We start from the raw sequence: 13,633 nt of genomic DNA on the forward strand, positions 1-13,633 counted from the left end.
TATCCTTTTCCTCATAATCGCTACCGCCACCCCCACGCACATCTCTCTGAAACACGTTCCAGCTCGTGATGCACGCGCCTGCACTGCTCGAGCGCTCGAAGTCGAATGACGGTCCATCCCCCACCACTTGCAAAAGCGACGCGCGCGGCACGTTCGTCCTCAGCCAATTCTCAGTGGTGGGAGCCAGACTGGTCCAATCAGCGTAGTTTTGTCGTACGCCGCGTCGAATCCCAGTTACGTGATTGGCGACGTGCCTCACCTTCTTTCTCGTGTAGGTGAAGTCGCGCGAGCGTTATCTCCTTTGGTGCTATCCTCGTCCGTTTCCCGTCCCTTCTGTCCCTGTTCCGTCATTCCATATCGAGCCGGCGGTCTCCCTCTTTCTTCTCTTTGTCGGTTTCCCCGTAGGGTGCCGTCGTTCTGCTCTCTCGCGCGCGAGGACACGAGCCTGGATCCTCTAAAGGCGAACCTCGTCGCACCTACCGCGCTTCTACGAACCTTCGAATTTACATTACTCTCCTCTCGCTGCTAGCGGGAATACTGCGATCGTGGATCAGGTCACGCAGATACCGTGGGAGCAATCATTATCTTTATAGTGTACCGGTGGTGTACTTTAGACGCATATACTGCCAAATACATTACGGCAAATAATTTCCGAATATTTCGATGTAATTAAAGATTTCGTTGCTTGTTCAAATGCAAAAACTTATTGACAAAATTGATAAATGTTCTAACTGATAATTTATAAATATTAATGTATTTTTTACCTTGGGCAACAGAATAATACTAATAAAAAGGCAATGACATGAAACGAGTTGAATGTGCAATATTATTTGCAACCCGATGCTCGACGGAACACGATGACATTTGCTATATTAAAGTCTACAAGAGCAAATTCCTTATCAGGCAGACATCGCAGTACATATTCTTACGTTTGCGCAAAGGCTAGTTATATCCGGTTTAATCATCCGCTATATAATCACAAGGCAAATATAAAGCATTACTCATGGAAAAGCGTCTACCGTCCGTATAAGTTTCCTGCCATCCTACCTGTAAGAACAAATATTTCCCAAATAAATTGCTCAAATGATCTCTAACTGAGGAATCGGTAAACCAACGGCAATCTTTCGCGAAGCTTCCCAATCCAGTTACGATTTAAACTAATGCGAAGGCAGGCGTGTGAAGTGCTAAACGATCGGGATATAATGATCCGTCACAATATTTGCACGCAACCATCCACGCACCGTCCGAACAGTCAACAAAGTTTAAGATCCGGCGCGAGATCGATGCGGTCGTATTTCAGACCGTGCGTATACCGTCACGTATATGCGTGTGACGGCCGAGATAAATACGGAGCCGCGCGTTTAATCGGTCGCGCCAAGTAGAAAGAGCAATTTCGAAAGGCATACGTCGGGAGGGAGTACGAGGCACGTGCCGGAGCTACGCGCGTGCGTCAGCCCGTCGCGTATTCCGCACACGGTGGCACTCGGCTATTTTTGAGGGACGTGATATAAGCTCCGATGACGTTCGCACGACCGGTCGCGTACTCGCGTCCGCATTGGAATTACCATCGCCGGCCGCGATATCGGCGTATGCTAACGCGCCTAGCCGGGGCCAGCCGGTTCTAATGACCTTTGCAGACGCGAGACTAATCGCCAATCCGTGGAAATGTTCCGTCGTCCCATTGTTTCTCGCTCTGTGGGTGCAGCGAGGAGTTATCTCTCCCGCGAACTTATGCAAACCACGTCGTCGCGGATGAATATATAAAGTTGGAATGGAATGTCGTGCTTGAAGAATTTGCAATTTACTGAATTAATAAATATTTATAATCGAGATCAATAACAGCTGACGATATATGCACCTGCGAAACATTGTTAGATAATTACCATCTTTTTTTTTTAATGTTAAGGCAAAGAATAATCATTAATAAAGCAAAGCCGCAAAAGTCGCAAAAGAGCAATCGAAAATTCCATCGGAAATCGACCGACGTCAGTCTCGCTGGCAAAGTCCGATCGATCGGTTCCGAAGGAGTTTAGGGGGAGTCCCGAGGGGGGTCCACAAGCCGCGCGCCATAGAGGGATCCAAAGTCCAGAGTGGGGGGGTCTTAAAGGCATCGGGTGCCGTCCGACTGTCGGAATTCGTTGGTAGGGGTAGTCAGGTTAAAGCGTCACGCGCTGGATCTCCCCACTCGTGCTCTCGCCACTGAATGTCCCCTCCAACGAAAGCGCCGCCACCAGGCATTCCACACGGGTGCCACGCTCCGGCCACACGGTAGAAGACGTTCGCCGTACGAGTTAGTCAAGCTCTGACACCAGTCGCGAGCGGTCGCGAGTCTAGCGGCAGCGAAGAGACGAGTAAGAAAAAAAAATAAAGAGTCCACAACTATTTCGTCACGTAACGTTTCCTTCGTCATCCGGTTTTACATTTTCGTCCAACAATATTCCATCAGTTACCCCATCGTCCGCAACGGAATCGGTGGTACAAGAGGACACCGAGCACGGCAGATAATTGGATTATCAGTGAAGTGATCGATTTCGTTTCACAGTGCTTTTACATTGATCGTGATTTACTTGACTTGGAATTTCTTCGAATTCTGTGATACGGATAGTAAAATATAGAATAATGGTGACCGGAGTGGGTGCCACAATGCCGACGGGCGGTGTCACCGTCGGCGCTACTCCACCCGCGCAGCACGTGCCGCAAGAGGCTGGCCAACCTCCCGCACAAACTACCCCAACGGCCACAACGACTACGAGAAGATCCGGGGAAAATCGACGGGTTAGTGTCAAGATCGAAGAGATTCTTTGCTATGCTTCATCAACATGTTATAAACTTTTCGCATTCAGAATATTAATCCGGAGCACCGATTATTTTCTATGACGACAAAAAAATATGTGTCCACTGACATGCTGCAAAATACTTTTAATAGTATATTATTTCCTCTTCAAAATTGGGATAAAGTAACATTTTTAGAATTTAAAGTAAAATTACACTCAAATTATTTGAATGTCTTAGTCTTTGCTCTTCGATTCTATTTTACGTTTTACATTTGAAAGAGTGTTTATTTCGTGCTCCGGATTTACTTTCTTTTAAGTATCAAACTCCACAGGGTCGGTTGTTCCAACTTCTTGGTAAACTTACCTATCAGATAAATATATGTTTGTCTTTATTTATTTAAGAAAAGAAATGAAGATAAACACATGCTTACTTGGTAAGTAAGTTTACCAAGAAGTTGAAATAACCAGCCCACAATAATGTAAATTAATTTATTCTTTCACGTGACGTTATTAAAAATCATTATAGTGCTGAAAAAGCTTCGAATTCATTAGCGATCTATCACTAAACAATCATTACTTATTTCTCAATCAATTTACAATTTATACAAATATTATTAATTTACAAATCACCTTCAATTCAACATTTAATTTTGCGAAAAAGTTGAACAGATGTGTGACTTTAAAGATGAGAAATTTTAAAATAAATTAAAAAATTTTTTAAGTAAAAGTGTCAAATAAAAATATTTTTACTACCCTCTTTATTAGAAATTTTACAATTGTCTATTTGCAAATCATTATATATATACTCAATAGTAATTTTTGTATAGAAAAATTTTCACAAAACCGTTTTTCTCATTTTTTAAATTCTTTTGGCACTCTATAGTTGTCTAATATTCATTGACATGCGTAAACATCGCTTACGATTGATTGAAATTATATGACCTATTTTTTTAATTTATACATATATTAATTTTTTCCACTAATTTTTCTGTTCATACAGAGTAATAAACCCATTATGGAGAAAAGACGTCGAGCCCGTATCAACAACAGTTTGAACGACTTAAAAACTCTCGTTCTGGAATCTATGAAAAAAGACGTAAGTATCATGAAATTTTTCTTGTACATTTTTTGTATCGTATGTTTTATGTCCATCGACATACATCGCATAATAATAAAAAAAAAAATATTTTTTATAAATTCTTATAAAACTAAAAAAGATGTTTCTAAAAAGAATTAAAGTTTTAAAATTATTTTATTGCAATCTTCTGTCATTCTTCCTATTTTCAATTTTATATATTGTCTCTCGCCAATTTGCCTAATCGCCCTTTTTGTTCTGATTTTTCTGTTACAGCCAGCAAGACACTCCAAGCTTGAGAAAGCTGATATTCTGGAACTGACCGTGAAGCATTTGGAGACTTTACAACGACAGCAAGTCGCTATGGCTGCAGCGGCGGACCCGAACGTCCTCAACAAATTCCGCGCCGGTTATACGGAGTGCGCCAGCGAAGTTGGCAAGTTTCCCGGTCTGGAAGCCACGGTGAAGAGACGTCTGCTGAACCATTTGGCTTCGTGCCTGGGCCCAGTCGATGCCAGCAACGCCAATGGCCAAACGACGGCAACTCAACAGGCTGTCCAACCGGCGCCGCCGACGACGCAATTGCAAGTGCACATTCTACCTCAACTTGACGCCACACCACGTATTCAAGTCCAACAATCGAATGGCATTTTCTTTACCAACACCAACGGTACCGCCCTGCATCTGTTGCCGACCAGACTGCCGAATGGTGACATCGCTTTAGTACTTCCGGCGGGAGCGAAGGCACCAGTCACGTCATCACCGTCATCGTCCCCGGCGCCAAGCTCACCGTTACCAACTCTGATCCCGATTCCCCAAAGAACCGCGAGTACCGCGTCGGCATCGTCGACAAGTTCGTCCAACAGCTCGACGTCCACGTCGGCAGGAAGTCCGGTGGCGTTTGAGGCACCACCGACGTCGTTCCGCGAGCAATCCACCGTCTACAATCCGGCCAACAGCCACAGGGACGTCGCCACATCCCCGGCGAACGGCTATTCCAGCGAACCGGAACTCGATCCGCGTGTCTATACCCCAGAACCTCTCCAGAAACCTCTCGCGCTGGTGATGAGGAAAAGCGTGCTACCACCGATCGAAGACAAACCATGGAGACCATGGTAAAAGAGATATAAGAAAGGTACGGACATGACACGTGCGTGATGAAGTGATATAAACTGATAACGTGACAGTCCGCGGTCGAAAACACACCAATTTGACGTTGATTTACGCGTCGCGTAAAGAATTCCGCGGAACGGAAACATGTTCCTCAATTACGTAGGTCGTTATAGTCGAGCGGTCCCATTCGTAGGAGGACATTACCGTGAAATATATATATAAATAGAGGATCGTTCAGAGACGCAAGTTTATTCTTCCGAGTGCGCGTGCACAGTCGGCCAGTAGCCAATGAGGCAGTGCCTTATTAAAAAGTGCCTTGTAATTATATCATCAAATTTCGGTATGAGTCGAAAACGAGCGTGAACGATTTCTCTTTGAACATCTCGAAGTATCGCCTCAATCCTTTTTTTTTTTTGTTTTTTTCTCATATCACCCTATTCTTCTTTCTTCTCACCGGTCCTCTTTGTATATAAGTTATACACAAATACTATATTTTAAGTGCCTTACGCAACAAGAATCACCGAAGTCTTCCATTCTGTTTCTTGTACGTAAAACGCTAAGTGATTTGTAGTATATCGTTGTAAGTACATGGAAAGATGATTTTAATCGATACGATTTTAGGTTTAGAATTACATTAAGGAACCGAATGCAAGCAAGAGTGTGTATGAGAAATTGTACATATGAATGATAATCGCGAAAGAGAACACGTTATTTATATTTATACGAATGCAAACACAAGAGGTTACATTTATAATTTCTCTCTATTATGAGAATAGACCGACGCTTATCATTGCAAGAGCATCAAATAAATGTTGATCTCTTTCTCAATATAATTTCTATGTTGTTTATGAATCAACCTCAAAATTCCTTTAATCCATTTCCCTTCATTATAGTTACATAAGTATATTTTACAATACGTACTTGCTTTCTTTAGTTTCAATTTAATCTAATCAGATAATTATTTAAAAAATATTATCTTCAAAATACCTTAGAAAATATATACAGTATATAAAAATTTAATTATAAATCTTCAAAGAAAAATATGCAGACGATAGAGTTCTTCAAAATGAAATACTTTTGCTTTGGAGATTATTTGTACTTCGTCGGGCTCCGCGTGTACGTCCGCCACGCTGCACGTCTCGAGCGAGACTGAATGGCAAGGGACAGCAAATTTCTCCATCGAAGTGCCGCCATCTGACGAGGAAATATGACATTACGCCGAGTGCGAACCGGTCTTCGAACACCATCTCATCCAAGCAGGCCCAAAATTTTCTCCCTTTCGCCCCTTTACCTAAAGCGCCTGCTGCCTTCTACTGGATTTTGTCGGAACACTATGCGATACTTTACAGGACCCTAAAGGACCGGAATCCTTTTCTCATCCGATAATAAAGATTAGCAATTCTTTCAATAACGCTACGCGATACATCAATAAGAAATCAATATTTTCTTTTTACTTCAACAAAATTTTTGAGGTATCATGAGAACGATTATATTTTTACGACTATTGTTAATCAACTTTTATGCAAAAAACAATATTTAAACAATTATTGATATTTATCAGACGGTCGATTACATGAACTGCCGTCCAACAAATTAAAATACAGATTGTCACCGAATCTAATCTTCAAACTGGCTCCTAAGCAAAAAGATCGCGATAGTTGATTATCACGTTCGCTTTCTCTCGCGGCTAAATGTTAGTAATTTTCCAACGAGCGATCGGCATTTACCGTACGACTTCAAGTAGATAAGACTGTGTCTTGGCGTGCAGACGGTTACAATATATGTTTAAACATCCGTGCCCAGCAGTCACGTGCATTTCGCTTGCTCGTAAATTTGACTTTGTTATTTTTAGCCGCGCTGTAAAAATAAAACGTATTTACAATGATTTAATCGTTAATTTATGTGTTCCACGTAAAGAGAATGTCGCAGTAAGAAAAATATTTTTTAAATATCTATTTTTTCTTTTTTACCTTAAATCTTGACTTTGGCATTTAAACCGTAATAAAAAAAATGTATAAGAATAACATTACTCGCACAAATATTTATTCTAATAGAGACGAAAAAGAGACTGAAGGTTTTTTGAGAAAATCAAGAAAGTACGCAGGCATAGCCGGATTGTTGATCTTCGTGAAAACCACGAAAGTCTAAATTACCATAATGTCCTTCTGTGCGGGCAATGGCATTCCTGGTGTAGTAATTTGCGAGGCAGAAGCAACGTGCAGGGCCACGCAAAACATGCCAAATGACAAATTGCATAGTACCCTTTCCTTCATGGTGCTTTCAACGTAATTCGCCCCTTGTAGGCGAATTACGCTGAAAGAGAGAATGCCCCTTCGCCATTTCTGGTAATGTTTTATTAACCATGGGCATTGAAGCATTGAAACTTAACGACTCCGTTTGCTGTTGGTTCGTTGTTAATTAATGTAAGTAATTGAAAAAAATTCACTATTACATAGTACTACATATCTTGATCGATCACTTTATTTCATATCTCGATCTCGAAATGTCAAACAGATCCTAAAAATCACGACGATTTAACATTATAATCGTATCTGACCACTCAGTCAATTATCTGCGATTACGTAAAACGCTTCGACAAACACATTTTATGAGATAGCGTGCAGAGTTGTCTGCATATACTCTAATGGGAAGAAGAATTTGACTTCTATGTGGGGCGCAACAGCGCACGCGAGTTTCAAGCGAAAATTTCATCGTCCTATAACACTGCCTGAATATTTTTTTCCTTTTTTCTCCAACGCCTCTAGGAGATTAGACCTAATGACCATTAGGACGACAATGGCCGAGAATGGCAGACTGAAAAATTTAATTACATCAAAGCCTGCTCTACCTGCAACCAATTCCATGCATTACGCGTTTCTTTTTTTTGGCATCGCGTCAAAAACGGCACTCTCCTGTGAATTCGTCTCGAGACTCGTGCAACAGTCCCTCCTTTCGGCGAAAAAATTATCATAATGCGCTCATTAATCTCACGAGGAAGGGAACGACGAAAGTCGCGAAACTGGAAATTAGTTTTTTCTCTCTTTCTCTCGGGGAATTTCTCGTTCGCCTCCCGTGAATCCGCGTCGAGCGTTATCTCCGCATTAGGAAATTCCCGGCCGCTCACTCGTCTGCATTTAACGGACGTCACGCGCCGGCTGTTAATACTCTACACTACGATGAATGATCGAGTCGACACGAAGCAAAAGCCTCACGTGGCGCGAGCGCGCGCGCGCACACATACACGAATGAAATCATTATGGTGATAATGTATGCGTCGCAAAGGTTAATTGTTGAACGTGGAAAAATAAGGAAGTCGTATCATCGAACCCTTTGGAGCCTTGGCATCTGCTATTTTTATCTTTCCTCTTTTCAGGTACGAATAATATTAATAGTATAAATGGAACATAATTAATGTAGTTCTACAAGAGACAAATGTCACTTGTATATACCAGTTCTGTTAACATTTAATAGTGAACAGCATTCAGACAACAGACGCTTATTATTACAAGTAAAACCATCCGTTTGTTTTTTCGTAACACAAAATATTATTTAAATTTCTAGTTCTAAATCGCGGTTGTAGCAACGCGATTGTTCCCCGAGAAAGAGTAGACAGCTGGGAGAACGCGCCGGAGCTTTTTAGTCACGTTTAGCCCCGAAACCTGATTCCGCCCGCCTCGTAGGAGAGACAAGAGCGTCGGTTCTTTCTCGGAGTGGTCCTCTCTAGGAATTCCCCAATCAGCTGATTCCTAGAATCGCTCGCGAGCGCATATTTGCTAGCCTGTCGCTCCGGCTTGGCTCGACGACGTACGGTCGCGGTCGCGCGTGGTTTCAAGGATACAAAACAAGGTTGACACGCGCCGCCACTCACGGGCGGCCAAGTGAGAGGACTCGCCCGATCTCGTTCGACGCGCTCGATCGACGTTTATTTCTCCGTTTCACGTGCTCACGTTACGGCACCGACCGACGACGCGCCCGGTGATGCTGATGCCAAGTGTACCTAACGCGGACTTCACGCCAGAATTTCGAGTGTCGCGTCGCTGTCGGCACGAAATCGGCGGACGTATCCTCGAGCAGCGCGTGACATCATCGCCGCGATATGCGCGGCGTCTCCGACAGCGCCGTGCACTTTGCATTTCAATCTGTCTCAGAAGTACGTTGAAATATAACAACAACGGGATGTCTTCGTTACCGAAGGCGCGCAGCTGCCGACGAAAGAAACGCAATTATAAGACGGTGCGGTTTATACAATTCTTCTCTCGTTTTCGAAGAACTTGAACTTTTTCCGAATCTCCCGGCTGGCCTCGCGATTCCCGAAGCGACGCGTAATGAAGGCTCTCTCGGCAGTAGCCGAGAAAGAACACTGGCATTTTTGGACGTTTCACGTGCCGGAGAACGCGCGGTGACGGCGATCGCGGTTTCTTCTTCGCTAAAATTACGTGATGACAGCCCGCGGCCGTAGGTTTGCGACTGGTAGAAATATTTTCGAAGTTTACCTCGGATGTTTTTCTTTTCTTTATTCTCTAAATGACAATTAGCGTATTATTACTAATTTGTAGTGATAGAATTAAAACTGTGATAATTAGTAAATAAGTATTCATCGCCTTTTAATGATTTCAACTTCAACATTAGCGTATTATCACTGAAAATCAGTGTATTTTTACCGACTTCACTGATTTTTCACCGATTGTGCTTTGGAGAGTAGATTTTTATTTTAATCCATAATAAAAATCATACAAATTCACCGTCAGAGAAGTAGCATATTTAGTAGCACGGTCAGTATCAGTTAACACTTATGTCTGATCTATGTCAACGTATAATGTTTTTCAATCGATGGTTTTGTATTTCGAGAATACAACACGGCTAGACGCTTACGCGAACATTTATTTACCACGCCGCCAGACGCTGAATAATCAACGGTCAATTCGACGAGAATTCGAGATGCCGGGATTGCCTGAAACATGTGTCGCGCGTGGGGTTAATGACGACGCCGCTAATTTTCAGACGCGTCAGCAGTCTTGACCTATATAAACGCGGGAATCGTAATCCGAGAATCCCCCGGCCGACGCTTCCGTGCGATCACGCGAAGGTATTTCCCATCGGCGGCATCACAATTGATAATACATTACTTCCGTAACAAAGAGATGCGCTGTTCGCGTACGTAAATGTCACGTACTCGTCGGCCGGTCGAGCCGTACGGGTTCGGGACTGCAACCTGCACATTTATTATTGCGATTTCCCCGAGTGACGCGGCGGATTGCGAAGTGCACGAGACGCGTATTCTTTGTCCCCCTTTAATCTGGCGTCCGCGATATTATATACATCGAACAGCAACCGCGAACCTGCGGCCGTAGTCATGCTCGATCATTGTTATCGCGAGCTTACCAGCACGACGTGATCGTCCGCATCGGAGCATCTCGCCTATCACGTGTAATCTGACATTTACATAGACTCGGTTAACAAGACTACGTTTCGAGTGTCTGCTACTTCATTCATGAGTGTAGAAGTGGAGAACTGTCAATGCACTACTTAAGCTTAGAAGCTCATATTGATTTACATTAATTTATATAAATCTTTGTATTTTTAATGTTTACATGTATCAGACACCACAGACGCGCGCTTCGCGCGCACTATTTAGCTCTTTATTTTTTACTTGTTAAAAATAAATCACAATGATAATTGTATAGATAACCATCTATGTACAAATTTGACAGCTGTCAAAATCAAGTGATAATTAATAACACTTGAACAATTTTTTTAAACACGTTATATAATATAAAACATTTATAAATACTCTTCACAACTATTAAAAAATAATTGATAATTATCAATAGTGAAGACTATCGAAAGTTTTCATCTCTACATGTAATCGATGTCGGCAATTTTATCAAACGATGTATCATTAACAAAACAATTCATGAGAGGCAAAAAGAAATTTATAAGGAATGAAGAGAGATAGAAGTTCACTTAAAGCAATACATTTCAATAATCCACCACAGGAATACACGTTCTCATTTTAATCAAGTTACCTCGGAGTTTCTCATTCGCATTCCGCTACCCGTTGCTGTCTACCATTAATCAACCTATTATCGCTGTGGCCGCCATATTACCAGAAATGAGCGCGTCGCATAATTACCTGCACATCAACGCGATACGTCGGGGAGACGGCATCGGCCGCGCGTATTACCACTCGCGAGGCGCACACGCGGACGCGGCGCGGCGGTGCTCTGTGTGACTCGATAAGGGCGTGATTCCATTCACGAGAGCACGGCAATTTGGGTTAATAACACAAGGCGGCGAAGCGCGTGCGAGCCACAGAAAGAGAGAGAAAGAAAGAAAGAAAGAGACAGGAAACGACACCGACAGATGGAGAGAGAGAGAGAGAAAGGGAATACGCGCATATACGACGTCGTCGGTGGTTATGATTATTAAGATTATCGTTACTCCACCTCGCGCGAACGGCGCTCGAGAGAAACCCGTGTGGGCTGAGAGAGGCCCCGAGTTATTTATGAAGTGCGCGCGAGCCGGGCTGAACGACACTGGACGTAGAGGGATAGAAAGAGAAAAAGAGAACCGCGGCTTATCTCTGATGCTCTTATTTCGTTGTCCGTTTCCGAGCGCGTAATGCCGTTACGTTAGAAAACCGCGACACGTGCGCCATGGAGACTCGTGCGTGCGTACGCGGTCTGCCTCGCATACGCGAACACATTGCGGGGATAATGCAAGAACTCGGTGTGATCCGTATATCGCGATTGCATTGCCTATCTATGGCGCATCCGGATCTCTCGTGGAATCGATTCAGCTGGCGCGTTTCATTAAATCGAGCTTTAAAGGGCATTTTGAAATATTCGAGGCCGGAATGGACCCGCACGATGGACGGTTTCCTACGTAATTTGAGGATTGTGATTGTGCCCCGGGAATTCCCAATTTGACATTTAATTGCAAACCAATTTAATTGCGGCCACCAATCGCAAATAGCGGCGTTGAGCGTGCGAGTGTAAGATTATTACGGAGGGTTACGGCAGAATTATTATCATGCCGGGGGCATTTCGCATCTGCGCTCAACGGCAATCAGTACAATTATACTTCGGTTCCAGTGCATTCCCCTCATCACCGTTGAGCCCGCATCCCGTGTTTGAATATACCGAGAAATAAAAAAAAAAAAAAAAAAACAAAGAGCAGCGTTCCAAACGTATATCCCAACGGTGCCTGCGCGATAATTATATTTTCCTCCTTACGTATTTTCTGAGATACCCCGGAAGTTCGTGCGAGATGCTGAAATTATGGGAGCTGGAGCTCTGTTTCTCGAAGCCGATAAAATGGCCGGGGATGCAACATCTTCGACGCTCATCATCGGCGATCAGTTGCGTAAGGCAACTCTACTCACTTCACGATTATTTTTCTGATTAACACCCTGGGTTGCACGTGTTGAGAAACTCCCGACATTTACGGCCATCGGAAACTTCAATTCAGATCAGAATTGCATAGCGTGGCGCGCGCGCGCAACGTGCTGACGGCGAATTATTGAAGGTGTCTCCGAGAAACAGCTCGCCAAGCAAGGACGAGCGAGTGAACGTCGTGTTCCTAGAACGCGCACAATAGAGGCTCATTTTCCAGCCACCTTCGCGAGTAAATCAAATCTCCGGGGCACTCTCTGTCTCTCTCTCTCTCTCTCCTGTTGTTTTCGCGAGGAGACCGCTGCCTCGGCCTCGTGGCGAACGCGACGGATAAACAACTCCGGACGTACTCAACGGATCGTAAAAAGGCGTCGCGTGGAACGATCTTTCTGCGCTCGCGGGTTCGGCCGTCGAGCCGCAGGAGGTGGTAATTCTGCACCTGGTCCAATAAACATTACTCTCGCGGCCCGTCGAATTCGATCGGCCCGCGTCCTCGTAAAGACGTCCTCGCCGGTTAATTAAGACCTCGCGACACCGCGTAAATTCTCCTGTTTGTGCGATCCTTAATTTCCACCGACCGCGACCAAGCCGACTCGGCGCGGTTAATTTCTACCTCGGGCGAGCTCTTTGTCGTATTTTGTACGTGCTCCCTTGGGCCGGCGACACGCGAAGGAGAGAGAGAGGAACAGAGAAGAAACGATAAGAATCCGAGATACGAAAGCGGATGTCGTCACCTTCGTAAACTACGCGTTTTAACGTTGCCGTTCGCGTAGCACTCTTCATTTCTCGACTTTTGTTACGCTTAATTGTCTCCATTCTTGTGTTCTCCGTGAATACCTTTCTCCAGGAATACGTACCGGTGTAACGGCACGGCGCGATAAAATCTCTCGCTCGACTTGACACAGGGGCAACCTCGAGAGAGAGAGAAAAAAAAATGTAGATCGCGAGCGAGACCAGGTATCGACTAAATTGAGATTCTCTTGTTCGCACCTTGCGAGCGGTACGAGATCGTCGATGTTTTACGTGCAATTACGCCTTAAGTATCTCGTTCGCACCTTTCGATTCAATTAGGTGTTCCCGCTCTTTTCTCATTACTATGCGAGAAACAAAGTAAACCGGGGTGCGGAACGGATAATTGATTTCCCTGCGAACACGGCTTTTCGTATACGTAACGTATATGTAACGTGACTTTACATAGAATGAAGTTCATTAGCGTTAATGTCGTGAATACAATAATAACGATTCTATTAAGGAATGTGACCACCACACCTGACCAC

The 13,633-nt window shown here is 43.9% G+C and overlaps 2 protein-coding genes across 4 annotated transcripts in view; one reads left to right on the plus strand and one right to left on the minus strand.

The window, feature by feature from the left end:
• LOC118645106 overlaps positions 1-13,633 on the minus strand; it is a 392,389-nt gene that overhangs the window by 170,650 nt on the left and 208,106 nt on the right. The gene's annotated exons all lie outside the window — the stretch shown is intronic.
• Positions 1,554-5,795, plus strand: LOC105831360 (protein hairy). Its single transcript, XM_012671428.3, has 3 exons — positions 1,554-2,775; positions 3,775-3,870; positions 4,126-5,795. The coding sequence occupies exons 1-3, from the start codon at positions 2,620-2,622 to the stop codon at positions 4,966-4,968; spliced, it is 1,095 nt and encodes a 364-aa protein (XP_012526882.1). The 5' UTR covers positions 1,554-2,619; the 3' UTR covers positions 4,969-5,795.

The sequence above is a fragment of the Monomorium pharaonis genome, chromosome 4 (genome assembly GCF_013373865.1).
Source record: "Monomorium pharaonis isolate MP-MQ-018 chromosome 4, ASM1337386v2, whole genome shotgun sequence".
NCBI lineage: Eukaryota > Metazoa > Arthropoda > Insecta > Hymenoptera > Formicidae > Monomorium > Monomorium pharaonis.